This window comes from Gopherus flavomarginatus, chromosome 6, assembly GCF_025201925.1.
Source record: "Gopherus flavomarginatus isolate rGopFla2 chromosome 6, rGopFla2.mat.asm, whole genome shotgun sequence".
Taxonomy (NCBI): domain Eukaryota; kingdom Metazoa; phylum Chordata; order Testudines; family Testudinidae; genus Gopherus; species Gopherus flavomarginatus.
In genome coordinates, this window is record NC_066622.1 from 105289448 (window position 1) to 105314276 (window position 24829).

Below are 24829 nucleotides of genomic sequence, written 5' to 3' on the forward strand. Positions count from 1 at the left end.
TGGGGCAAAGCAAGGGTGGAATATGGGCAGGGCCACAGGCAGAAGTGGCAGGCTTGGGAGCTACTGCCTCCCCAAGCGGAAGTTTTACCCACCTTCCATGCTTTCACACATTCCCTCAGGCCAGGGAGCTGAGTCAGCTGTTCCTTGTGCAGGTATTTAATTCTAGATCAGACTCTTGGCTTTTTTCTTGCTATAAAAGTAAATAGTGCCATTTTTTTTAAAGCAGAGAGATATGCAGTATGTTCATAGCATTCTTATTAACAGATAAATGAATTATTTCACACAGGCCTAAGATGCAGCTGTTTATTATGTTGGCATATTTGTTCCAAGGAATTAGATATTCAGAACTCATAGGATGGAACTCTAAACATGGAGAAGAAATGCTAAAGAAGATTACTGTGGATCCAGAATGCTTTATGAATGTTGTAAGTTATGTAATTTTCTTTCTATTTAAATTATGGATTGCATTATTTCTAATACAACATCATTGATAATAGTCTGCATACCAAATTAATTTTATTCGAGTCCAGTTCACAATGAGTACAAACTATGGTCATGTGTCCAGCAGATGTACCTTGCATAAAATCACATAAGACAGCATGTTAGATTGGTGCTACTAATACCTTATCTTTGGCTGAAAGGACAGGTAAATAGTTGCTTTAGTGCACTGGAGTCAAGACTCTTGAATTCTGTACCCAGCTGTACTACTGATTCGCATTGTCTATGAGCAGTGTGCTTAAGGCCTGATCCAGCTCCTACTGAAATCAGTGGGAGTCTCTCCATGTAAGGGAAAAAAAATCATAGGCAGGAGTTGTAGATCAAGCTGGATGAGCAAGCATCTCAGAGAGGTGATTAAGAAAAAGCAGAAAGCCTACAAGGAGTGGAAGATGGGAGGGATTAGCAAGGAAAGCTACCTTAGTGAGGTCAGAACATGTAGGGATGAAGTGAGAAAGGCTAAAAGCCATGTAGAATTGGACCTTGCAAAAGAAATTAAAACCAATAGTAAAAGGTTCTATAGCCATATAAATAAGAAGAAAACAAAGAAAGGAGAAGTGGGACTGCTAAACACTGAGGATGGAATGGGGTTAAGGATAATCTAGGCACGGCCCAATATCTAAATAAATACTTTGCCTCAGTCTTTAATAAGGCTAATGAGGAGCTTAGGGATAATGGTAGGATGACAAATGGGAATGAGGATATGGAGGTGGATATTACCACATCTGAGGTAGAAGACAAACTCGAACAGCTTAATGGGACAAAATCAGAGGGCCCAGATAATCTTCATCCAAGAATATTAAAGGAACTGGCACATGAAATTGAAAGACCATTAGCAAGAATTTTTAATGAATGAGTAAACTCAGGGGTTGTACCGTATGACTGGAGAATTGCTAACATAGTTCCTATTTTTAACAAAGGGAAAAAAAAGTGATCCGAGTAACTATAGGTCTGTTAGTTTGACATCTGTAGTATGTAAGGTCTTGCAAAAAATTTTGAAGGGGAAAGTAGTTAAGGACATTGAGGTCAATGGTAAGTGGGACAAAATACAACATGGTTTTACAAAAGGTAGATCGTGCCAAACCAACCTGATCTTCTTCTTTGAGAAGGTAACAGAGTTTTTAGACAAAGGAAACGCAGTGGATCTAATTTACCTCGATTTCAGTAATGCATTTGACATGGTTCCACATGGGGAATTATTAGTTAAATTGGAAAAGATGGGGATCAATATGAAAATTGAAAGGTGGATAAGGAACTGGTTAAAGGGGAGACTACAACGGGTCGTACTGAAAGGTGAACTGTCAGGCTGGAAGGAGGTTACTAGTGGAGTTCCTCAGGGATCAGTTTTGGGGCCAATCTTATTTAACCTTTTTATTACTGACTTTGGCACAAAACGTGGGAATGTGCTAATAAAGTTTGCAGATGATACAGAGCTGGGAGGTATTGCTAACACAGAGAAGGACCGGGATATCATACTGGAAGATCTGGGTGACCTTGTAAACTGGAGTAATAGTAATAGGATGAAATTTAATAGTGAAAAGTGCAAGGTCATGCATTTAGGGATTAATAACAAGAATTTTAGTTATAAATTGGGGACACATCAGTTGGAAGTAACAGAGGAGGAGAAGAAGGACCTCGGAGTATTGGTTGATCACAGGATGACTATGAGCCGCCAATGTGATATGGCTGTTAAAAAAGCTAATGCAGTTTTAGGATGCATCAGGAGGTGTTAGTACCATTATACAAGGTACTGGTGAGACCTCATCTGGAATACTGTGTGCAGTTCTGGTCTCCCATGTTTAAGAAGGATGAATTCAAACTGGAACAGGTTCAGAGACAGGCTACTAGGATGATCCGAGGAATGGAAAACCTGTCTTATGAAAGGAGACTCAAAGAGCTTGGCTTGTTTAGCCTAACCAAAAGAAGGCTGAGGCGGGATATGATGGCTCTTTATAAATATATCAGAGGGATTAATATTAGGGAGGGAGAGGAATTATTTAAGTTTAGTACCAATGTGGGCACAAGAACAACTGGATATAAACTGGACACTAGGAAGTTTAGACTTGAAATTAGACGAAGGGTTCTAATCATCAGAGGAGTGAAGTTCTGGAACAGCCTTCCAAAGGGAGTAGTGGGGGCAAAAGACATATCTGGCTTTAAGACTTAGCTTGATAAGTTTATGGAGGGGATGGTATGATGGGATAGCCTAATTTTGGCAATTAATCAAAGATCAGTTGCCAAATTATCAGCAGGTAAATATGCCCCATGGTCTGTGAAGGGATGTTAGATGGGATGGGATCTGAGTTACTACAGAGAATTCTTTCCTGGGTGCTGTCTGGTGAGTCTTGCCCACATGCTCAGTGTTTAACTGATCGCCATATTTGGGGTCTGGAGGGAATTTTCCTCCAGGGCAGATTGGCAGAGGCCCTGGAGGTTTTTCGCCTTCCTCTGCAGCGTGGGGCATGGGTCACTTGCTGGAGGATTCTCTCCAGCTTGAGGTCTTCAAACCACAATTTGAGGACTTCAATAACTCAGACATAGGTTAGGGGTTTGTTATAGAAGTGGATGGGTGAGATTGTATGGCCTGCATTGTGCAGGAGGTCAGACTAGATAATCATAATGGTCCCTTCTGACCTTAAAGTCTATGAGTATATGAACAAACATATGCTGCTGTAAGCCATAGTCAGTTATTTAGAGGGTGTTAATACTGTGGTGATGATAGCTTCCTCTGACAAGGGTTGGTATTTGTGGGAATTGCAGGGGGCTGAGAAGGGGGTTGAATGAGAGGAGGTGCCTGGTACACTAGGACAGGAAAGGAATTTCAGGACCTCGATACTTGGCACCGGGGATTTTGCCCACCAGATGGAGAGTATTTTCCAATCTACATATTCCCCTGTAACAACATGGATGCTCACTACAGCATCTAGGAAGTTAAATATCTTCCCTCAAAAACTGGGTTCTGACAATACAGGCTACCTTCAACTACAAACCTGCTGTCTGGATCATTTTTAAATTGTTCCAGGTTAAAGTGGACAGTTTTATGAGTAAGTTGTTACATTATTTTTCAAGTTAAAAGACCATGCATATCTTGCAAAAGTATTATTATGCACTGTAACATTAAGGGAGCATCTTTAACTCTAAGCTTTTAAAGCTACATAGAAAGCTTGCATAAAGAGACAAATATATCCATGTTCTGCTGGTTGTCTCATTTTAAAAGTAGGATGTTGCTTCCCAGCATCCAGGGAAACAGTTCTCTCATTTTTCAAGAGGATTATGAATGAAGAGGGAATGAATTGTCTATAAGTCAGGCTATTGCACTATTCACTTTTTTTTACTATACATTTTATTGACTCTTTATCCACAAATCCAGCTAACACGGCATTGTTTGAAAATAAGCCCTGTACTGAAAAGCATTTCTGCTAATAGGTTGCTGAATGTTAAATAGATACAATCAAATAGTAGAAAAAAGTATCTGGTGAATATATCACTTAACCAATTTTATAAATAATCGAAATATATTAGCTGACTAGTATTGGACCATCTCTGGTGCTGATCGAATACCACAAAAAGGATTCAACTATTCAGATGTCCAAAAGGGTGAAATTAACAGAAAAGAACATATTAGTCTAATTCTATTCAACCAGCTCTATCATTTAATCCTTAGCCAATTCCCTAATCCATTTAGTCCTTAGATACCAGCACTATGGTGATGACTACTCCTGAAAAATCTAAAATATATATAATCAATATTTTCTTGATTTCAATGTTTGAGTTTAACTGATAGTCTAATCCTAGAGATTAAGTGTAGAATGGATTGTAATTCTTCATAATTTTTAGGGATGCAGCATTGAAATCTGACTCTTTTATATAGTCTAGAGCAGTCGTCTCCAACCTTTTTACGCCCAAAATCACTTCTTGCATTTAAGGGTAACCCAGGATCTACCCTGCCCCTTCCCTGAGGTCCCTCTTTCCCCAAAGTCCCACTCCCCCCACTCCATCCCCCCCACTCCATCACTCACTCTCCCGCACCCTCACTCACTTTCACTGGACCGGGGTAGGGGTTGGGGTTCAGGAGGGGGTGTGGGCTCTGGGCTGGGGCTGAGGGGTTTGCAGTATGGGAGGGGGCTCTGGGCTGAGCCTAGGGCAGGGAGTTGGGGTACAAGAGGGGGTGAGGGGTGCAGCACTGGGAAGGAGTTTGGGTGCAGGAGAGGACTCTAGGCTGGGGCAAATTGTTGGGATGCCAGAGGGCTACAGGATCCTGGCTCTGTGAGGGGGGTTGGACTGGGGCTTGGGGTACAGGAGGAGGTTCAGGAGGTTCCAGAACGGGGTTCAGGGCTGGGGGTTGGGATGTGACCTCCTGCCAGGCAGCACTTACCTCCGGCGGCTGCCGGTTGGTGGTGTAGCATGGCTGTCATTAAGGCAGGGTCCCTGCCTACCCCAGCCCCATGACACTCCCAGAAGGGACCAACCCATCCCTGCAGCTCCGGGGGGACTGGGCGGGTGGCATGTGGCTCTGCGTGCTGCCCCTCTCTGCAAGAACCACCGTTGCAGCTCCCATTGGCCACAGTTCCCCGTTTCCAGCCAATAGGAGCTGCGGGGGCAGTGCTTGCTGGCAGGAGCAGCACACAAAAGGAGACTCCTGCCCTCCACCCCCATCCCCAGGGCTGCAGGGCCGTGCTGGCTGCTTCCAGGAGCAGTGTTGGGCTGGAGCAGACAGGGAGTCTGCCTTAGCAGCAGTCCCAATGTGTCGCCAGAGATTGTGTCAACTGAGAGATCCTCTAGGATCGACCAGTCGACTGTGATCGACTGGTTGTTGACCACTGGTGTAAAGGCTGCACTACCCAGGTGAATTACAGGTGTCCTTCTATGGTGATGTTACAGCATATTGCATCAACAGCTTTTCCTGGCCATCTCTTTCCCCTGGGGTTAAAGGGAGGGCTCAGAGCTTTGCTGTGCTTCAGCGATCGCTTTCGGGCCTTTACCAGCTAGTATAATTAGAACCCTGGGAAATGAACTAGTCCTCAGCAGCCCTGGGAACTGGAAGAGCACAGAGGTGGCACCTTCTTTCTGTCCCTCCTGTGTTGAGCAACAGCTTGAGTGGACACGTGGATTGGGACCAACGTTTCCTCCAAGAGATCTCAGTGCGCACACATGTGAAAAATGGATATTATATATATATATATATATATATATTTTACAAGCCTTTATTTGGCTCTCTGCAGACTGAAATTATCAGGTATCATGGATACCCCAGTGAGGAATATGAAGTTATAACAGAAGATGGGTATATCCTTAGTGTTAACAGAATTCCTGGTGGGAAGCACAGTGATAACACAGGTATGATTTATTTGTATGAAGTATGGAAAGGTTGGTGGGCCAAATTTCTAAAAACAGTCCCCTAATTTGCACTCGAGTATATGCAGCTGCATGTTTCATGGTTTTGAATTACGGCAAACTGTTTTGGATTCATTAGCTCATGTGGTCGGCTTCTGGAGAGCCTGGTTGTCCAGGTTCCATGGCTCTGGGTCTCCTGGCTATGTGGAATATCCCAGGGCTTTCAGGCTGCCTGCCACATAATTGGAAGCTTGGGAGCCCTGGTTCTTTGCTATACAGGTGGAGGCTCTCAGATCTTTCAGGTTCTCTGCTGTGGAGTTGGAAGCATGGAAGCCCAAGCAGGACTAGGGAGGACTAGGAGCCTAGAAGCCCTAAGAGCTGAACCAAGAGTCTTGGAGATTGGGCTTTCAAGCTCAATTTCTTTCAAAAATATCTGGATTACTTTAAAATGTTTAGTTTCAGAACATTTGGAAATTCTGTCTTTTTGTTCTGAAATAGATTGAAATTTGTTCAGAACTTTGCAGGGAATGGAAATTCCGTCTTTTGACCAGCTCTAGCTGCGACACAAAAATTATACATAATTAAAACTAAAAACAACACTGCATGTCTATTCAAGAGTCACCACCAGGTAACACCTGCCAAAGTGTCATGTTACTTAAACTCTAGTTGTTTTGTTGCCTCTCTATAAGTCACACAAATTTGCCATTCTGATTCAAAAGCTCTAAAATACTTCATAGACAGAAAGTACCGATGTATAACTCCTATTCTTGGAATCCACACATGAAGAGTAACAATGTGGGCAAAGAGCATATCCTAGAGCTTTAGATTTCTTGCAAAAGGGGTATAAAAAGTGTCACCGTCCAGTGGGAAATCGCCAAAGAGGTGATTTTGAGCTCTTATTATTCTTTCTCTATCTATTCACTTTTAATCAAAACAGCATGAAAAACCCAGTCATGCTCCATTTCTATTCTATGTTTTGGTTTTTGCCATTTCAGTGAGATTTTTATAAAATAAGGTCCTGTTAAAGCAAACTCTATAACACTATCTTCATCACCGTGTAGCTACTGCCATGTCTTAATAAAATGTTCTTCCTTTTCAGGGCAAAAGCCAGTAGTGTTTTTGCAACATCCACTCCTAGGAGATGCTACCCACTGGATTTCAAACCTGGACAACAACAGCCTGGGGTTCATACTAGCAGATGCTGGCTTTGATGTTTGGATGGGAAATGGCAGAGGGAACACTTGGTCTACAAAACACAAGACACTTAAACCTGACCAACAGAAGTTCTGGGAGTTCAGGTAGAGTAAATTATTGAGAACTACCAAAAATGGAACTGGCTGGTTCCTTGGAGACTGGCTGGGCTGGGGGATGGATAATGGGATAAGGGAGTCCTTCCATTTCACATTATTAGTTCATACCTAGCCCAGATTGGTAGTGACCCAAGGAGTGGGAGGTGGCCTACAATGACAAGCAGGGTGGACAAGATGATAAATGCACAGGGGCTGATGTGTGGGAGGCAAATGGTGGGGAGGGGTTGAAGGAGTAAGGGAAGGGTGTGGTTAAGGGAGGTAGATACTGAGGTGAGTTGGGGAGGAGGAAGAAAAGGAAGATAAACACACTGGACAGTGACAGTGAGATTGGGCAGCTGAAGGGCTGCAGTGATAGGAGAGAGCCAGGATAAAGTGGCATGGGCAACCCACGGCAATAAAGCAAATGAGGAAAAAAACACCTATTCAGAATGCAAGTATCAGAACTGGTATGAGACTGAAGGGTTCTCCTGTCTGTATCTCCTCATGGGTATGGGGAAAGGCCCACGGCTTTGTGCTCTGGCACATCCCACTAATCTTAGGTCTCCTGAGCAGACATGCTTCTGCCTTGATCTCTGGAGACAGAGCTGCCTTGCTGTCTAAAGGGAGGCAAAGAACTCAAACTTCGAAATGGTTTGACTTAATAATTGAACAGTTCCTGTTTTACTTAACTAACAAACTTGAGATTTATTTATGCGCATTCTAATGTAGTTGGGACCAATGGTCCCTCTAATTTTTGACAGGCCATGTGCACAAAAAATTTCTTCTGTGCAAATTTTTGGAAGGCTGTGTGTGCAAAAAATGTCTTCTGTGCAAATTGTGCTTCTGTGCAAATTTTTCTGTGTGCAGTGTTTCGCCGTGTGCACAGGGTTTAGGATCTGTGTGCGCGTGCACACGCGCACAGCTTAGAGGGAACAGTGGTTGGGACTATTGTAATTAATGCATGTAAGCCTTTTGTGTTTCCTCTCTGTAGTTTTGATGAGATGGGTAAATATGACATTACAGCAGTTCTCTACTTTGCCATGAATAAAACGGGACAAAAGCAGCTGTACTATGTTGCCCATTCAGAAGGCACGACGTTAGGTACGTGAAAGAATGCAAGCTGGTGTACCATAGCATCCTATTTACATCCCCACAGGATAGTGAAAGCAGGATATGCACTTTGGTTATTGACTCCCTTTCTCAAAAGTTAAAGGTAGAAATACTGTCTAAACTGAAATTGTCACTGTTTGGATAACTTTTCTCAGAACATTTTTTGTTTGTCTGAACTAAGCAAACAAATTGGTTCCTAACATCCTTTTAGACTTCTTTGGTAAGGTTTGTTGATATCAAAACCTATTATTTAGCAGGTGGTCAGTTTGCCTGGTGTCTTTGCTTATTATAGTTTTGCCAGCTCCTGCAAATTTATCACAAGTCTCACAATATTTGTTGCCAGCTCCTGGAGTCAATGCTATTACATGAGAAGCTCAGCTTTCATGATTAAAAAAAAATAAAAAAATTACTTTTCTAACCCTCATGTTTTGGAGAAAGGATTAAAAACACAACCTCTTGCAGCTCAAACACCAGAAGGCAAATTAAAAAAACCCTAAACATTATTTAACTTCAAGCCAATCTTTTTATTTTAGTGGGGCCTGATGCAGGATTTTGTGTGTTTGGTGTTGTGTGCTTGGTCTGATATTTAAAAACAAATTGCTGGTATATAGCCACCAAATCAATATTTACAAATTGTTTACTGTCCATCAGTACAGAAAGTCAACTCAGTCCCTAGTGTATGAATGCAATGAGGGACTTGATTAATTTACAGTTGCTTGAGGATTCCTGTTTACGTACAGGATCTATTGGTGACAGTGGGATGGGGATATAGGCTTGTATGCCATGTTGCACCATTGCCATTTGAAAAAGGGAAAATAGTTTGGGAAAAGATGAAAAAAAATGGTGGTTGGGAGCAGGAAGTGTGTTACCATTTCTTTGCATAATATCTCTTTCCTCTTTTCCTCCTCCAGTAAGAATATTCTTAGGATCTTCAGACAAAAATGATAAAACATACATTTAGGCTGGGATTTTCAAGGGTATAAACAGGAGTTGGGTGCTTAACTCCCTTAGGCACCTTTGAAAATCCTAGCCTTAGAATAAAAATAGTACTATACATCTTCTGTACATCAGCATTGTTAAGGCCATTTTAATTGCTCTTTAAAACACTGTGGAATTGTGTGCATACTCACAGTATAGTGTGTTTCTTTTTTATCTGAACATTTGCCTGCCCTTGTGAATTTAAGTAACAGTTTTAATAGTCTTGTAAAGATAGTTTTGTATGTGAACAATTAAATAATCTGCAAGTTATATGTTATATAGGTAGGGTCTCTGCTCTAAGGGTTAAATGTAAAAAAAATCGAATGCAAATCCGAACCTCATGAGAATTATATTACAATACTATTGTAAATTTACAACCATATACAGAGTGCTTTAGAAACAGAGCATCATAAAACTCTGAAAATATTTTATGGAAATTTTGGAAACTTGATAGGAAGGATTCTGGAATCATCAAGAAATCTGGTTAATAGAAAATTTGATTCTACATCAAAATGCGTTGAAACTATAACCTGGCTTATGACCACCTGAATCCATCTGAACAATACCCCAAAACTTATTTTTTCCCAATGAAGACTAAATGGAGATTTAGGATGAACATTTTACTGTGATAATACAGAATCATAGGGATGTAAGGGACCTCGAGAAGTCATCAAGTCCAGTCCCCTACACTGAGGCAGAACCAAGTAAACTTAGATCATCCCTGACAGGTATTTGTTCAATCAGTTCTTATGAACCTCCAATGATGGGGATTCCACAAGCTCCCTTGGAAGCCTATTCCAGAGCTCAACAACCCTTACAGTTAGGAAGTTTTTCCTAATATCAAACCTAAATCTCCCTTGCTTCAGATTCAGCCCATTACTTTTTGTCCTACTTCAGTGGGCCTGGAGAACAATTATATGGCATTTGAATAGATAAAAGGCTACTTATAATTTTTAACCTTCAGTTTGCTGCATGGTAATGATTTATTTTAATTATGGATGATTGCTTTGCAATAATACAAAATAATTTGTATTTTCTCAGGTTTTGTAGCATTTTCCATTAGGCCAGACTTGGCTCAAAGAATAAAAATGTTCTTTGCCTTGGGGCCAGTAGCCACAATTACATTTGCCAAAAGCCCTATGGTAAAGCTTGGGAGGCTTCCTGAAACACTACTCAAGGTATGTCATTCCCACACGTGTAGGGCCAGATTGTTGGCTTCAACTCCACCTGATCTGCTCTGCCTGAAAGGAATAGCCAAGAATTCATCCAACAGAGGGGAATCCTTGGGTGGTGCAGAGCTGCCGCGTATCCCGTGCTCCCTTTCTACTGAGGGGCATGTCAGAGGACTGGGAAGTAAACTCAGCACAGCTGAAAATCTGGCCCTGAATATTTGATTGTTCAAATATTTCTATGATGGGCTTGGAGCTGCTCTACAATGATTTATGAATATTGCATGTTGGCCTGGTTATTCGGATGTTGGTTGACTATATTGGTTTAACTCAACAAGAGTCTGTGTGGAAAAACAGGCAGGAAAGAAAAGAATGACTCAAGATAATTCACCCCTCAACAAACACTCAAGAGTTGTTAGGAGACAGTGGCAATCCTATTGCCTCTGAGGATTTTATTTCAATCATCTTCTGAGCCTAGAAGAACAAAAGAACTATAGCAGTTTTAAAGAGAGAGGTGGTAGGGGAACAAGGACCTTACCAGGGCCAGCCGGGAGTGGGGGGAAGTGGGGCAATTTGCCCCTGGCCCCACAGGGGCCCCCACGAGAATGTCAGAGGCCTCGCCTCTTCCTTCCTCCATTACCCGGCGCCTCAGCGCGCTACATCCAGGAGCAGCCCTGGACAGAGCTAAAGTGGCATGGCTTGGGCAGGGCCTGAGGCTCCTTCCTCTCGGAGCCATGTGGTAAGGGGCCAGGGCTGCAAGCTCCGGTCCCGCGGGAGCCGCGCTGCTGCAGCACTGTCCAAGGCTGCTGTTGGACGTGGTGTGCTGAGGCTCCGGGAGAGGGGGGTAGGTGGGGGTAGGCAGCATGGTAAGGTAAAGTCATGACAATTTCTTAGAATTCTATTTCCCTGTTTATGGAGGGAGGTAAAAGTTACACAGGGATGGCTGTTCCTGGGGCCCCATGAGAACTGCCCCCTTTGGCCAGCATGTACATACATACTAACTCAATGTATATTAGTATTCTATATGCAAAGCAAACCTGAGAATTATCAGATTGGAAGTGATTTCAAAGGAATCACTACCACAGTGCTAGTGTGGGCTTGAAGACTATCATGGAAGTGCTGGTTGTGGTCAGGGCCGGCTCCAGGATTTTTGCTGTTCCAAGCAGTGGGGAAAAAAAAAGCCACAATCGCAATCCGCAGCTCCACCACTGCCTCTTCAGTCTTTGGCGGCAATTCGGTGGATGGTCCTTCGCTCTGAGAGGGAGTGAGGGATCCGCTGCCGAATTGCTGCCAAAGACCTGGACGTGCCGCCCCTCTCCGTTGGCTGCCCCGAGCAGCTGCTTGCTGGGCTGATGCCTGGAGCTGGCTGTGGTTGTGGTTCTGTAGTTAAGACTGAGTTGAGATTTAAATTTAAAGCTGGAATTCAAACATTTTGCTACAGATGAAGAATGCAGAATATCCTCCTCAAAATGAGAGCTCTTATTTTTTGAGTACAGAATGAATTTTCTGATAATTTAAAAGTAAATCCTTTAATTTTGAGTTTAAAATTAATATTTGTCCCAAATGATCTTAATAATAGAATAATGCAGACACTTCAGACTTCCCAGATAGTTTAAAAAAAAATCACTGAAATCTCATAACCTCATTGAAGCTGGTGGCTACAGTGTGTCGTCTCTCACCCCCCCGCCCCCACATCATTTAAGATAATAGAAACGAGGGCTGGCTCCAGGCACCAGCTTAGCAAGCAGGTGCTTGGGGTGGCCACTCTGGAGCCGGGCGACACCTTCAGGTATTCGGCAACAATTTGGCGGAGGGTCCCTCACTCCTGCTTGGAGCAAAGGACCTCCTGCTGAATTGCCACAGATCGCGATAGCGGCTTTTTTTTTTTTGGCTGCTTGGGGCGGCAAAATCCCTGGAGCCAGCCCTGATAGAAACAGTTAAGCTCTGTTGTGAAGTAATACCCAAAACACACCCGAAGTCACTCAGGAATTTGAACGTGTGTGTGTGTGTGTGTGTGTGTGTGAGAGAGAGAGAGAGAGAGAGAGAGAGAGAGCCATACAGAAACAAATAGAGAAGGAAGCTTCAGACACAGGCTGGACAAGCATGGCATGTGGCCCCAAGAGAAATCTAGACGAAGTTTTTGGAGAGAGTGATGGCAAAAAGGAGCTTGTGGCTATGAGCAAGGAGACTATCTCCTGCTGTTTTGGTTCTCTTGTGTTTAGAGAAACAGAACTTTTCATATTCTTTGTAAATAAACTAGATTGAATCAAAGCTCCTTGACTCTATCATAAACTTCTCCTCTCAAATTTTTGCTAACCACCTGGATCAAAAGGGGTTGTGTGGTCCTTTAAGAAATGTAGCATCTGAGTCAGGCTGCTTTTCTTCCAAATGATCTTAATAACAGAATAATGCAAACTCCTCAGACTTTTCGTATAGTTAAAATTATTGCAATCTCTTACACTGGCTACATTTGAAGACCTTTTTTAGGATAATTGGTCATTTTTTGCCATAATTCATCCTAACTGAAAATTTCTCCTTTAGCAGAGGCTGACTAATTTTCTGCTTCACAGCATGATGGGAAGCTGGGATGTATGTGTGCAGAGGAATGAGGGGAGGAGCAAAAGGAGGAGGGGAAATAGTGTGGGTGTGCGCATACAGAGGAATGTAGATAACCCAGTGTGGATGACAATGGCCATTATGCCCTGGCTGCTTTCTGCTGCTCCAGAGAAAGAGCAGTCAGACGCTATCAATGAATCAGGCCCTAAATGTTAAAATAAAGATGTAAGGTTGATAATTCATTCTTAAAGTTGGTAGAAATGTATATAATAACATTTTCTTTGGTTTTCTTGTGTGTGTTCATGTGTGAAATATTTAACAACTTTAAAAAACCAAGGAAATTCCTAGATAAAAACTTGTTAACCTGGAGTTATGTTGAGAGGACATATTGGTAGCTTAAGGTAAAAACATTATAAGGATGCTGTAATTATCCCATAAGCAAGCTTTACAAACTATAAGTCCCATTCCCTCCACCTCCCCACCTCAAAAATTGTACAATGTGTCTTAAAAATCAATATAATCTAATCTGGGAAAACAAACACTATTATGGACGAACTATAAATACATAGTTATTGCATGGCATCACTATGTGGCAGAGTAGTTTGTGTGCCTTAAATTTGCATTTCTGTACCTTAACATGTTTGGATTTCTCTAAAGTGTAGCGTGAATTCTGAATTTCCTGGACTTGAAAATCTTGTTGGGGATAATTACATCTCTGAAACGTTTTTACCTTTAAATTATTGCTCTCAGCCTTAACTCCAGTTTAGTATAATTTTTTTTCTGAGAATTCTATCTGATTAATTATATTGTTAGGGCATAGTAGAGAAGCTTGCATTCGGTTTGTGCTGTATCTGTTCTCTGGCTAAAGAACATCAGACTCCAGGGCTCTGTGTCTCACATGCTCCTTTAGAACTAGAGGAATGAGAGGATACAGAGTAAAACTTTGCTGACTTGCATATAGTGAGTGTTAGTGGCAATGAAGAAGACTGCTATATTCTGTAATCAGGCTTACAACCAACTGAAATATATTCTGAAACAGAGGTCATTGACTTGGGAATGGTTAGAGAATTTCCTTCATGATTATCACTTAGTAAACTAAGAAAAGTCAGGATTAGGGCAGAAGTATTACAGAATGGCAGAGGGTTTCATCAAGCTCTGAATACTTAGCTCATATTCGAGACTAAGGTGGCAACACATCTGTATGAAATGGAACTGTAATGAGACAGCAACTGAATAATTTTCTTTTCAGACTGTATTTGGAACTAAAGGACTCTTTCATCAGAATAAACATATGAAAAAGCCTCTTATCCTATTATGTACCACGATGAATAAGTTTTGTGCATGTTTCCTCTCTTCTTTGGCTGGTCGTAATGAGCAAAATTTAAATATGGTAAGTATGGACCAGACTATTTAAAACAAATAATGCTCAAATAATTTCTGAGGTAAATAGTGTTTGTGCCCTGTGTGTGTGTGTGTCACATAGCTACTTTCACGTGGGGAAATATATGCCTAGTACTTGGCCTAACTCAGTGATGTTTTGAGGGAATAAGAGCTTCTTGGTGACTTTGACCAATGCCAAGGTGGCTTTTAACTAGTGATGGGATCAACTAGAACACTAGGTTCAAACCTACCAAAACATGTTGGGGTGAGAGTCTGAATCCAGACCTGGATCCAGATTTCACACATGTCCCTATCTCGTTGATACAAGCCCCTGGGTCTGAACACCACTTACCCAACAGCAAGGTATTAAAGATCCAGAGCCAATTTGGCAGTTGGGCCATTCTCTAATTTTAACCCATGAATGACATGTCCATAATACTTGCTCTCTTTTCTTAATCTAAGATTCATTTTACCTTTATCCTGTTTATCTCTGGGCTCATTCTTGCCCTCACACTATGTGGCCATGCAGGAGGAGGAGGAGGGAAGAAGTACTCCATCCCCTTCCGCTTGTGTGGCATTTTAGTCTTGCTTGGATCATGTGTGTAAGGCACAAGGGTAAGAAGAAGGTGTTTGGGTCTGCATGCCAATGCTTTCTTCCCTCCATGAGCTAGAGGTTAAGGAGGTGTGTGGAGTGGGTGGAACCATAGTTCCATGCTCCATCCCTGCATATACCAGCCAGCTGAGCTGTATCGGGGCAGGGGAAGGGCAAATGTACTGTGCCTTGAAGGAAGCAGGAAGAAACTGTACCTCTTCAAAGTTTACTGTAACTAAACTCATGTAAAGAATGAAACAATCTTCTCTCACCATAAGGCTAATAATCAGAATGTATCAGACTATGAGAAGAAGTAGCACTCCATTTCCCAGAGGTACTGCTGACATTAATTGGAAGCTTGTTTTAGTCTAAATAGAAACTGTGGGCCATCTCCTGCCATTGATTATTCAGTAGCGCTCTTTGTAGATTTCTGTAGGGGCTTCTGTTCAGAAATGGGTGGTATGGCATGGCTTGAAGTCTGCAAACTGATTTGGATTCACCATCTTTGTCCTCCTTTGCTTTTTGTTAGACAAAGATTAAACAATTAATTAAAGAAGTTTTATCTAACTGTAAGAAAATATCCAGTTTTTTTAAATCAGTGACAGTATGTCAGGTTTTTCTAACAACTGAGAATCATGGTAGTGTCTTAAAGCAAAATTATAAAATAAACCCTACCAAGGTCTGTCTCTGACCTAAAACATTTCGTAAGTTCAATATAAAAAATTAACCACAGAAAGATGTTATAGCAATTTAAAACAGCAAGTTCAGGAAAGGGCTAACCTTTCTAAATGGTGAAGTTAAACAATTAATTATTTTTCTGACATTGGGTGACTCTTGATCAGAACCAAATTTGATGGAAAATATGAGTTATTGTCTCACAATATTAAGTAATTGTCTTTGAGTGTACTAATATAGCAAAATATATATATATATATATACGTAAAAATTACTTTTCTTCCTTATTTGTGGAAAAAAGTAAAACACATAGTTGATTAAGTCTTAGTTATTAAATATATATGGGATTTTTTTATGAGGTCAGGCATGTACTTGTTTTGAAAACTCTAGTTTTTATATTCATTTAAAATTATTTTTATCACAGAAACTGTGTTTATTCAGTAATAGTGACTTCACATAACAGGGATTCCCTCTAGGGGCCAAAAATGCCACCTGTAAATTCTTAGCATTAAGCCAATTATTTTGTAGACTTGTTCATAAGTTCCCTGTTTTTATATTTTAAGGGTAACGTGTTCTAATCTTTTTTCATTGAGTGGTGAAACTGGTGCTTTCTAGCTTTAGAAACCTGGGAGTGGGGGTTTGCCTTCTTAAAGCAGTGTGTGGCATGGGTCACTTGCTGGTATAAATTAGCCCTGGTTTATGCTGGGGGGGGATTGATCTAAGTTACGCAACTTCAACTACGTGAATAATGTAGCTGAAGTCGACGTACTTAAATCTACTCACCGCGGTGTCTTCACTGCGGTGAATTGACTGCTGCCACCCCCCATCAACTCTGCCTGTGCCTCTCATGCTGGTGAGTACAGGAGTCAACAGGAGAATGCTTGTGGGTTGATTTATCATGACTAGTCTAAACGCGATAAATTGACCCCCCTCGGATCGATCACTGCCTGCTGATCCGGCAGGCAGTATAGACAAACCCTTAGAGTAAATGTGGATGGATTCTCTTGTAACTTGAAGTCTTTAAACCCTGATTTGAGGACTTCAGAAACTCAGCTAAAGGTTATTGGTCTATTACAGGAGCGGGGTGGGTGAAGTTCTGTACCCAATAACATGCAGGAGGTCAGATGAGATGCTCATGATAGTCCGTTTTGGTCTTAAAGTCTGTGAGTATGAGTCTAACCAAATGGATCCCACACTGATAACAATTAGTAAATGTTTTCTTTTCAGAGTCGGTTAGCCATGTACGTCGGACATTCACCTGCTGGAACATCTGTACAGAATATCTTACATTGGCGCCAGGTATTTCTCAGCTTTTGACTTGTAACTGCTATGTATTTTATGTAGAATAAGGTTATGTCTACACTATGAGATTATTCCGATTTTACATAAACCGGTTTTGTAAAACAGATTGTATAAAGTCAAGTGCACGCGGCCACACTAAGCACATTAATTCTGTGGTGTGCATCCATAGTCTGAGGCTAGCATCGATTTCTGGAGCATTGCACTGTGGGAAGCTATCCTGTAGCTATCCCGTAGTTCCCGCAGTCTCCCCCGCCCATTGGAATTCTGAGTTGAGACCCCAATGCATGATGGTGCAAAAACAGTGTCGCGGGTGATTCTGGGTAAATGTCTTCACTCATTCCTTCCTCTGGGAAAGCAACGGCAGACAATCATTTCATGCCCTTTTTCCCTGGATTGCCCTGGCAGACACCATAGCACAGCAACCATGGAGTCCGTTCAGCTTTTTTTTACTGTCACCGTATGTCTACTGGATGTTGCTAACAGAGGCGGCGGTACTGCAGCACTACACAGCAGCATTCATTTGCCTTTGCAAGAGACAGTTATCAGTTGTTCTGTACTGTCTGCCATGCCATTGTAAATTGGCAATGAGATGACAGTTATCAGTACCGTCTGCTGCTGTCATGGGTGCTCCTGGCTGAGGTTGGCCGGGGGCGCAAAGACAAAAATGGGAATGACTCCCTGAGTCAATTCCTCCTTTATGATATCTAAAAATAGAGTCAGTCCTGCCTAGAATATGGTACAAGTGTACCAGAGAACCAGAGAGCACAGCCACTCCGTGTCAGATCCCGCAGAAATGATGAGCTACATGCCATTCTAGGGGGTGCCCCTGCAACAACCCCACTTGTTGCTTCCCTGCTCCCCCAACCCTCCTGGGCTACCGTTGCAGTGTCCCCCCATTTGTGTGATGAAGTAATAAAGAATGCACTGACTTGTTAGTGAGATAAAATGAGGGGGAGGCAGCCTCCAGCTGCTATGATAGTCCAGGCAGTATAGAATCTTTTCTTTACTCATGAAAGGAAGGTGGCTGATGGAGCTCAGCCCCCAGTTGCTATGATGAAGACGGTTACCAGCCGTTCTGTACCATCGACTGGGAGTGACTGGGAGTCATTCCTATTTTTACTCAGGCGCCCCCAGCCGACCTCACCTGAGGCCAGCCAGGAGCACTCACAGGCTGATGATGATGACGGAGAGCAGTCATATTGTACCGTCTGCCACCGGGGAGGGGAGGGGGGAGGATATTGTTGTTCACTACCACAGCATTGTGTCTACAGCAGCATGCAGTAGACATAGGGTGACATTGAAAAAAGTCAAGAAACGATTTTTTTCCCTTTTCTTTCACGGGGGTGAATGGGGGTAAATTAATGAGCTATACCCTGCATCACCCCGGACAATGTGTTTGACCCTACAGCCATTGGGAGCTCAGCCAAGAATGCAAATACTTTTCGGAGACTGCTGGGAACTGTGGGATAGCTGGAGTCCTCAGTACCCCCTCCCTCCTTCCCTCCATGAGCGTCCATTTGATTCTTTGTCTTTCCGTTACGCTTGTCACGCAGCACTGTGCTGTGGACTCTGTATCATAGCCTGGAGATTTTTTTCAAATGCTTTAGCATTTCGTCTTCTGTAACGGAGCTCTGATAGGACAGATTTGTCTCTCCATACAGCGGTCAGGTCCAGTATCTCCCGTACGGTCCATGCTGGAGCACTTTTTGGATTTGGGACTACATTGCCACCCGTGCTGATCAGAGCTCCACTCTGGGCAAACAGGAAATGCAATTAAAACATTCGCGGGGCTTTTCCTGTCTACCTGGCCACTGCGTCCGAGTTCAGCTTGCTGTCCAGAGCGGTCACAATGGTGCACTTTGGGATACCGCCCGGAGGCCAATACCGTCGATTTGCGGCCACACTAACCCTAATCCGATATGGTAATACCGATTTCAGCGCTACTCCTCTTGATGGGGAGGAGTACAGAAACTGGTTTAAAGAGCCCTTTATATCGATATAAAGGGCCTCGTTGTGTGGACGGGTGCAGCATTAAATCGGTTTAACGCTGCTCAAATTGGTTTAAACGCGTAGTGTAGACCAGGCCTAAGTGTACTTGATACTCTGAAACAAAGTCAGGGCTACTGTGCTAGGCCTAGATCCATAAAGGTATGTAGGTGCCTGAGACCCAGTGTTAGGCTCCTCTGTGATCCACAGAACTCCTGCTTAGCTGCTGCCTGATCCTGTAGGTGTCTAAACTCACTCAGCACCTAAGTCTTCAGTGTGAAAGTTCCTTATGCACATATGCTGCTGTCTCTGGATATGAGTGTAACTTCCTCATTCTAGGTCCCAGGTGCCTATCTCCCATGTAAGCTCCAGAGTGAGCCACAAATGGGGAAGATGTTCACCTACCTGTCTTGCCTGCAGGGCCTGATCCAGTGTACAACCTCAGAGGCTGCCTGTTGGATCAGGTTCTGTTCCAAAACTGGGTGAAGAGGTAGTGCCCACCTTCTAACTCAGTGGTTGGAACATTCACTCGGGCCAGATCGAGGGGGAAAGGCTTTAAAACGGAAGAGTGCTCTAATGGCTGGGCAATGGGTTAGTCTGCTGTGGGTCTCTCTCAATCTCTCCTGTTGAAGTTCTTCCCATGAAAGTCATTGGAGCAGGAGGAGTGGATCCTCAGTCTCCCACCTCACAGCTGCTTGCTCTAACCACCAGGCCACAGAGTTATTCTCACTCTCTTTGTGCCTGTCTTTAAGTAGTTATCCATAGTGGAACAGCTTCAACAGGAGAGACTGAGGGAGCCCACATTAGATATCCTATAACTCAGTGGTTAGAGAACCCTCCTGAGAGGTAGGAGACCCCATTGAAATGCTCCTGCCCCCTCAGGCAGAGGGAAGAACTGAACCTGGGGCTCCCACATTGCAAGTGAGTCGCCTTTCCAAAGTTATACAGTGGGCATCACCACCTACTAGGTTTGGTGTGGAACAAAGCAGGCACCTCACATTCTCACAAGAAATGACTTAGGCACCTAAGCTACCTGATTCCAGGCAGTGGCTTCCCAGCTGTGAATCGCAGGCAGAGATAGGCTGGATTTAGGTGTCTATCTCTGAGAGAGAAGCCAGGCTTAGAACACACCTCTTCCATCAGCATCTTCCATTGGCTAACTTAGGCGGCTCTCTGGCTAATGTACTGGCTTTTGTGGATCACATTCTTAGAAGCCTGCTCCTCACATACCTTGCATAGGAGCAGAAGACGCATAACTCAGGCTACATGGTTCATGGTGGTGTTCCAGTGATTTTCTAGGAACTTAACACTTAGGCATTACATCACCCAAGTTTCTTTGTGGATCCAGACCTTAGAGACTTGCGCAACTTGTCTTATCACAAATTATCATTTACTTTTGCTAGACAGAGTATTGTTTATTACAACGATTTTTACAAAAGCCTTAACCCCTTGATATCAGGTACTGATATTTCTTCATGACACATTATGCATTTAGGAATTGGACATTAGGGTCAGGAGCTTGCAGGCTTAGTTTTTTTTTATAGTTGAAAACATTTTTATTTGGAAGCTGTATAAGTGAAATAGAGCATATTCCATGTAATTTGAAGGTGTTAAGGTCCAAGGTGTCGAATTCCCACTGATTTCAAATATCTGTAAAAATCTGATCCCAAGTCACTTGTGAAAATGAGACTTAGGGTTCCTACGTCACTTAGGTGCTTAAATTTTTTTTACCCCAGCTCTCACCATTACCTGACTGGGATTGATCGTGTACCAGTTGGAAGTGAATGGTGCAGGATCCAGCCCATTATGCATAGAACAAAGCTGGCATATTCTAAAGATTTTGATCTGAAACTGCTAATAAATATTCTTGTTTTCCTCTATTACAAATAATAGAGTTCAAGTGTAATGTACAGTGCTCCTTATGTGATCTTTGGCTTTTCATCAAAAATTACCATCAGCTGGAATACCATTAATATACATTACCAGAATTTAAATCTTAAACCTAAAAGGAAGAGGTAACAACATTGCTGTAGGATCAAACTGATAATTTCTTGAATTTTCTCTTAAAAATGGCAAAATCTTTTTAAACAATCTCCACAAGGTCAGTAAGAACTTAAATGGGTCAGTACAAGGAATTTTGATAAAATCGTGTTACATATCTTGTCTCCCAAACAGAAATACAAACAGTTAGTGACCTTGCCTAATCAAAGAGGCCATGATTCTGCCACCCTTATTTCATTGGGTCGTAGTACCTTACTATGTGAGTAGTCTCCCTGATTTCAACTGAGCCCAGAATAGTCAAGCAATTATCACAAATGGCTGGTTCACCACCTTTAGGATAAAAATTGTTTTCCTGCATTCTTTTTAGATTAAGATGCAAAATATGCCCCTCTGTGGGGGACAGCAGCTGTAACTTCCGACATGCTTATACAATGTTTAGCGCCAAGGGCCTCTGACCTGGCTAGCCTCTAGGCACTACTGCAATATAAATGTTAATATACAAATTGCATACATATCTATCTAACTAACTGAAAATAGCCAAGAGTGGTAAACACAATGGGCCTGATTCTGATCTCACTTACATTAGGTGTAAACCTGGAGTAACTGAGGTCAGTGGAGTTACTCCATATTTACATCAATGGTTCAAATTTCTCTCAGGTGTAGTAACTGGAGTCACACAATTGGAGTCACACAAAGGAACAATCTGGCCTACTGTTTGGTTCCTTAAAGTCCTTCAATTCAATACTTACATGGGAAGGAGATTTCTGATAGCAGTTGGCTCTTTAATCTAGTGGACAGAGGTGTAATATGAGCCAATAACTGGAAATTGAAGAGAGAGACACTTAGGTTAGAAATAAAGTACACGTTTCTAAAAGTGAGGGTAGTTAACCACCAGAACAGCGTGAGAGCAACATTTGGCTCAAAGTTATAACAGGATGAAAGATGCTGTATTCTGCCCTCTATCCCCTGAGCTATCCAGACTTTCACTATAGTTATAACTCTTTATATTATATAATTAATAGGTATTGTATTCAAAGCAATTGCAAGCTTATGACTATGGCTCTAAGGAAAAGAACACGGAGAAATACAATCAGGTAGGTTAACATACATTACTAACATATTTGTTGAAAAATGCTGTGAGCTTTGAAGAAACATAGAAAAAATTGAGGACTGGAAACCCCAATTTTTAGTACTATAAAAGAAAATTTCTATAAGATGTGTAATGGTACCTTACATCAGTAAGGTTAAAAAGTATATATCAATAGATTGTGTTTAGATAGTTGTGGGTGAGACTGTGGGGAAAGGTGATTTCATGCATATATGTGGACATGTCCAATTATTAAAGGTTAAGATACATAACCAAATATTACAAATGGATGGAGATTTATTACCAAATGATTCTTTGATAATTCTCCTGGGACTTTCCAATGGGAATGGTCACAGGCAAAGGAATTAATCTCTGACCTGCTAGTAGCTGCTAGACTATTGGCAGTGTCATATTGGGAAAGGCAAAATTAGAGGATGGTTCAAAAAACAAAACAAAACAAAATCCCAGAAATGAGAGGATTATTGTTATGGAGAAATTAGTGCATCAAGTATGCATACAACAACACTCATACTACATTCACTCACAAAACACCCATCTGATTTGGCAATTCTTTAATAAATGTAATAGACTTGCGTTGGATTGTTAACAAATAAGACAGAATTGTCCTTCAGTTGAAGGAAATCCCCAGAAATCACATGCCCTGAGTTGTGTGAGGAGGTTCATCCTCTAAAATGGTAATACTCTGCCATATAGAAGTGTCTTTTGATGCTATCCTTGCATATTGCATCTTTAACAGAAAGGGAAGAATCCATTTTGGCTGTGGCAATGATACTTCCTAAATATACCATTTAAAACCAAAGCAATGTAAAGCACGCATCCTTTGCTATCAAAGGTCAATTTAAAAGAATGTGTATGTGTGTAATTACAGGGAGGAATGACAATCAGACAAACAAGGCAATTGAATCAGACTAAGGAGACCCAAATTCCATTTCTGGCTCTGTCACAGATTTCCTGTATGATCTTGAGCAATGCACTTAATGTCTCCCTCTACTCCAGTTTCCCATTGGTAAATTGAGATTATGAATAATACTTCCTTATAGGATTGCTAAAATGAATTAATTAAGGTTTGTGAGGTACTGTGATTGTGAGTACCAAAGAAAAGCCCTATGAATAAAAAAAAGTGGTCTAAAATGTCCCATTTTAAATAGCAATAAGCTGCAGTCTGATTTATGGACAAATGGAGCATAAGAAATAAAATGGCTTGTATTTTGCTCAATGCATCGCAGTCCTATAAGATGTGAACAGAATGCTAGGATATATTAAGATGATACAAATAGATTTTCTTACAAAAGGTATAACATGAACCAATGTACTTTAACATCTGTATAAACATGGTTATCAATCTTTTGAAATTGATCACTCTAATTTTAAGGTTTATCCCTAATTCAGATATCAAATTGCTGGAGAATTTTCATTCATGTATTATGCAAAAATCCAGGAATAGGGTTGTTGCAATTAACAGGATGAAAAAGGGACTAAGAAAGCAGGTTTTAATATTACTATTTTTATTTTAGCAGATTGTGAAAGCAGGAAAATAGGCCTCTATCTCTCCAGAATTTGTTTGTTAAAAAATTGGCATAGCTTTACAGGTTTTCATTTCTAATCTATTTCCATTTTTACCAGACTACCCCTCCTATATACAAGATAGAAGAACTGAAAATGCCCATTGCTGTTTGGAGCGGTGGACATGACTTGTTTGCAGACCCAAAGGACGTGGCCGCATTACTTGGTCGAATTACTAATCTCGTTTACCATAAGCATTTTCCTGAATGGCAGCATCTAGATTTTATCTGGGGTCTTGATGCAGCTAAGCGCATGTATGTGAAAATCATTGAGCTGATGAAGAAGTATCCCTGAAGCCACACAGTGGTTCCTGAGGTTGAATGATCTGATCCTTCTATTGTGCTCAGCCAGGGCCGACTCTAGCCATTTCGCCGCCCCAAGCACGGCGGCATGCCACGGGGGGCACTCTGCTGCTCGCCGGCTCCGGTGGACTTCCCGCAAGCGTCCCTGCGGAGGACCTGCTGGTCCCGCCGCTCCAGCGGAGTATCCGCAGGCATGCCTGCGGGAGGTCCACCAGAGCTGCCTGCCACCCTCTCGGCAACCGGCAGAGCGCCCCCCGCAGCATCTGCCCCAAGCACGCGCTTGGCACGCTATGGCCTGGAGCCCTGTGCTCAGCAATAGGGATGGTTTTCTTTCCTTAAAGTTATTAATCACGGGATTAGTAAAGGCTTTATGGTGACTGGCTTGTATTTTACTACATTTGTCACTCTACTGTATTTTCCAACCTGCTGGTGAATTTCAATAAATAGGGAACTACCTCAGTAAGCTAAGATACATTTCCAAGAGGAATCTGTTCTGAAGCTACAAAGGCAGTCATGTACATAGCCCATGTAATACTGCAGGGAATCGCTTTCTTTGAAATGTTTTAATCTCTGGCATATAGCCTATCAGTGGGTGATTCATGACAGTCATCCAGTTCCAGACAATAGCATTTCTTTAATCACTTTTTAAAAGCATGGTGGAAAGTGGAAAGCTTTTAAAGAGATTGTGAAAGTTCTTAGGTTAAAAAAAAATTGACTTTGGCACTTGAAAATGATTCCCTTCATAGCCCCTGATGAACTTATTCAACTTCTCTTTCAAGTTTCCTATTTGCAAAGTGGGAATAATAGCCTACCCTGTAAGGATGTAGTGAGAATTAATTTGTTAATGTTTGTAAAGCACTTTAGGGATCAAAAGATCACAAGTGCTAAGTTTTATTAGCTCACATTGAAAGATTTATTTCAGCTTTCCAGGTATTCATAAACGTTTCCATCCAATCCACGCTGTAGCAAGAGTCATGCTAAAAATTCAG

The 24829-nt window shown here is 42.0% G+C and overlaps 3 protein-coding genes across 6 annotated transcripts in view; 2 read left to right on the top strand and 1 right to left on the bottom strand.

Moving 5' to 3' along the window:
* The window catches only part of LOC127053991 (lipase member M-like), a 90664-nt gene that overhangs the window by 50487 nt on the left and 15348 nt on the right, over positions 1-24829 (top strand). The window lies entirely within an intron of this gene.
* Positions 32-23914, top strand: LOC127053992 (lysosomal acid lipase/cholesteryl ester hydrolase-like). Of its 2 annotated transcripts, none has more exons than XM_050959578.1 (10): positions 32-152; positions 331-425; positions 5718-5832; positions 6929-7127; positions 8110-8219; positions 10248-10384; positions 14181-14321; positions 16806-16877; positions 21890-21961; positions 23599-23914. In XM_050959578.1, exons 1-10 carry the CDS (start codon positions 98-100, stop codon positions 23830-23832), a joined length of 1230 nt encoding a protein of 409 aa, XP_050815535.1. In that variant the 5' UTR covers positions 32-97; the 3' UTR covers positions 23833-23914. The 2 variants fall into 2 exon arrangements, with proteins under 2 accessions (XP_050815535.1, XP_050815536.1); XM_050959579.1 differs by having other exon boundaries at positions 82-152; positions 287-425.
* The window catches only part of ANKRD22 (ankyrin repeat domain 22), a 49690-nt gene continuing 24939 nt past the window's right edge, over positions 79-24829 (bottom strand). The window contains exons 6-7 of the mRNA XM_050959755.1: positions 21617-21686; positions 79-190 (exon numbers count right to left, since the gene is read on the bottom strand). Coding sequence (XP_050815712.1) covers positions 168-190; positions 21617-21686 — 93 coding nt within the window. The 3' untranslated portion in view covers positions 79-167. The remainder of the gene's footprint in view (positions 191-21616; positions 21687-24829) is intronic.

Bases quoted from the DNA above. Each gene is read 5' to 3' on its own strand.
- LOC127053992 (XM_050959578.1), top strand. From the start codon at position 98: ATGCTTTCACACATTCCCTCAGGCCAGGGAGCTGAGTCAGCTGTTCCT. The intron at 153-330 runs GTATTTAATTCT...ATTTGTTCCAAG, and splicing joins GTCAGCTGTTCCTTGTGCAG to GAATTAGATATTCAGAACTC. The intron at 21,962-23,598 runs GTAGGTTAACAT...CATTTTTACCAG, and splicing joins ACACGGAGAAATACAATCAG to ACTACCCCTCCTATATACAA.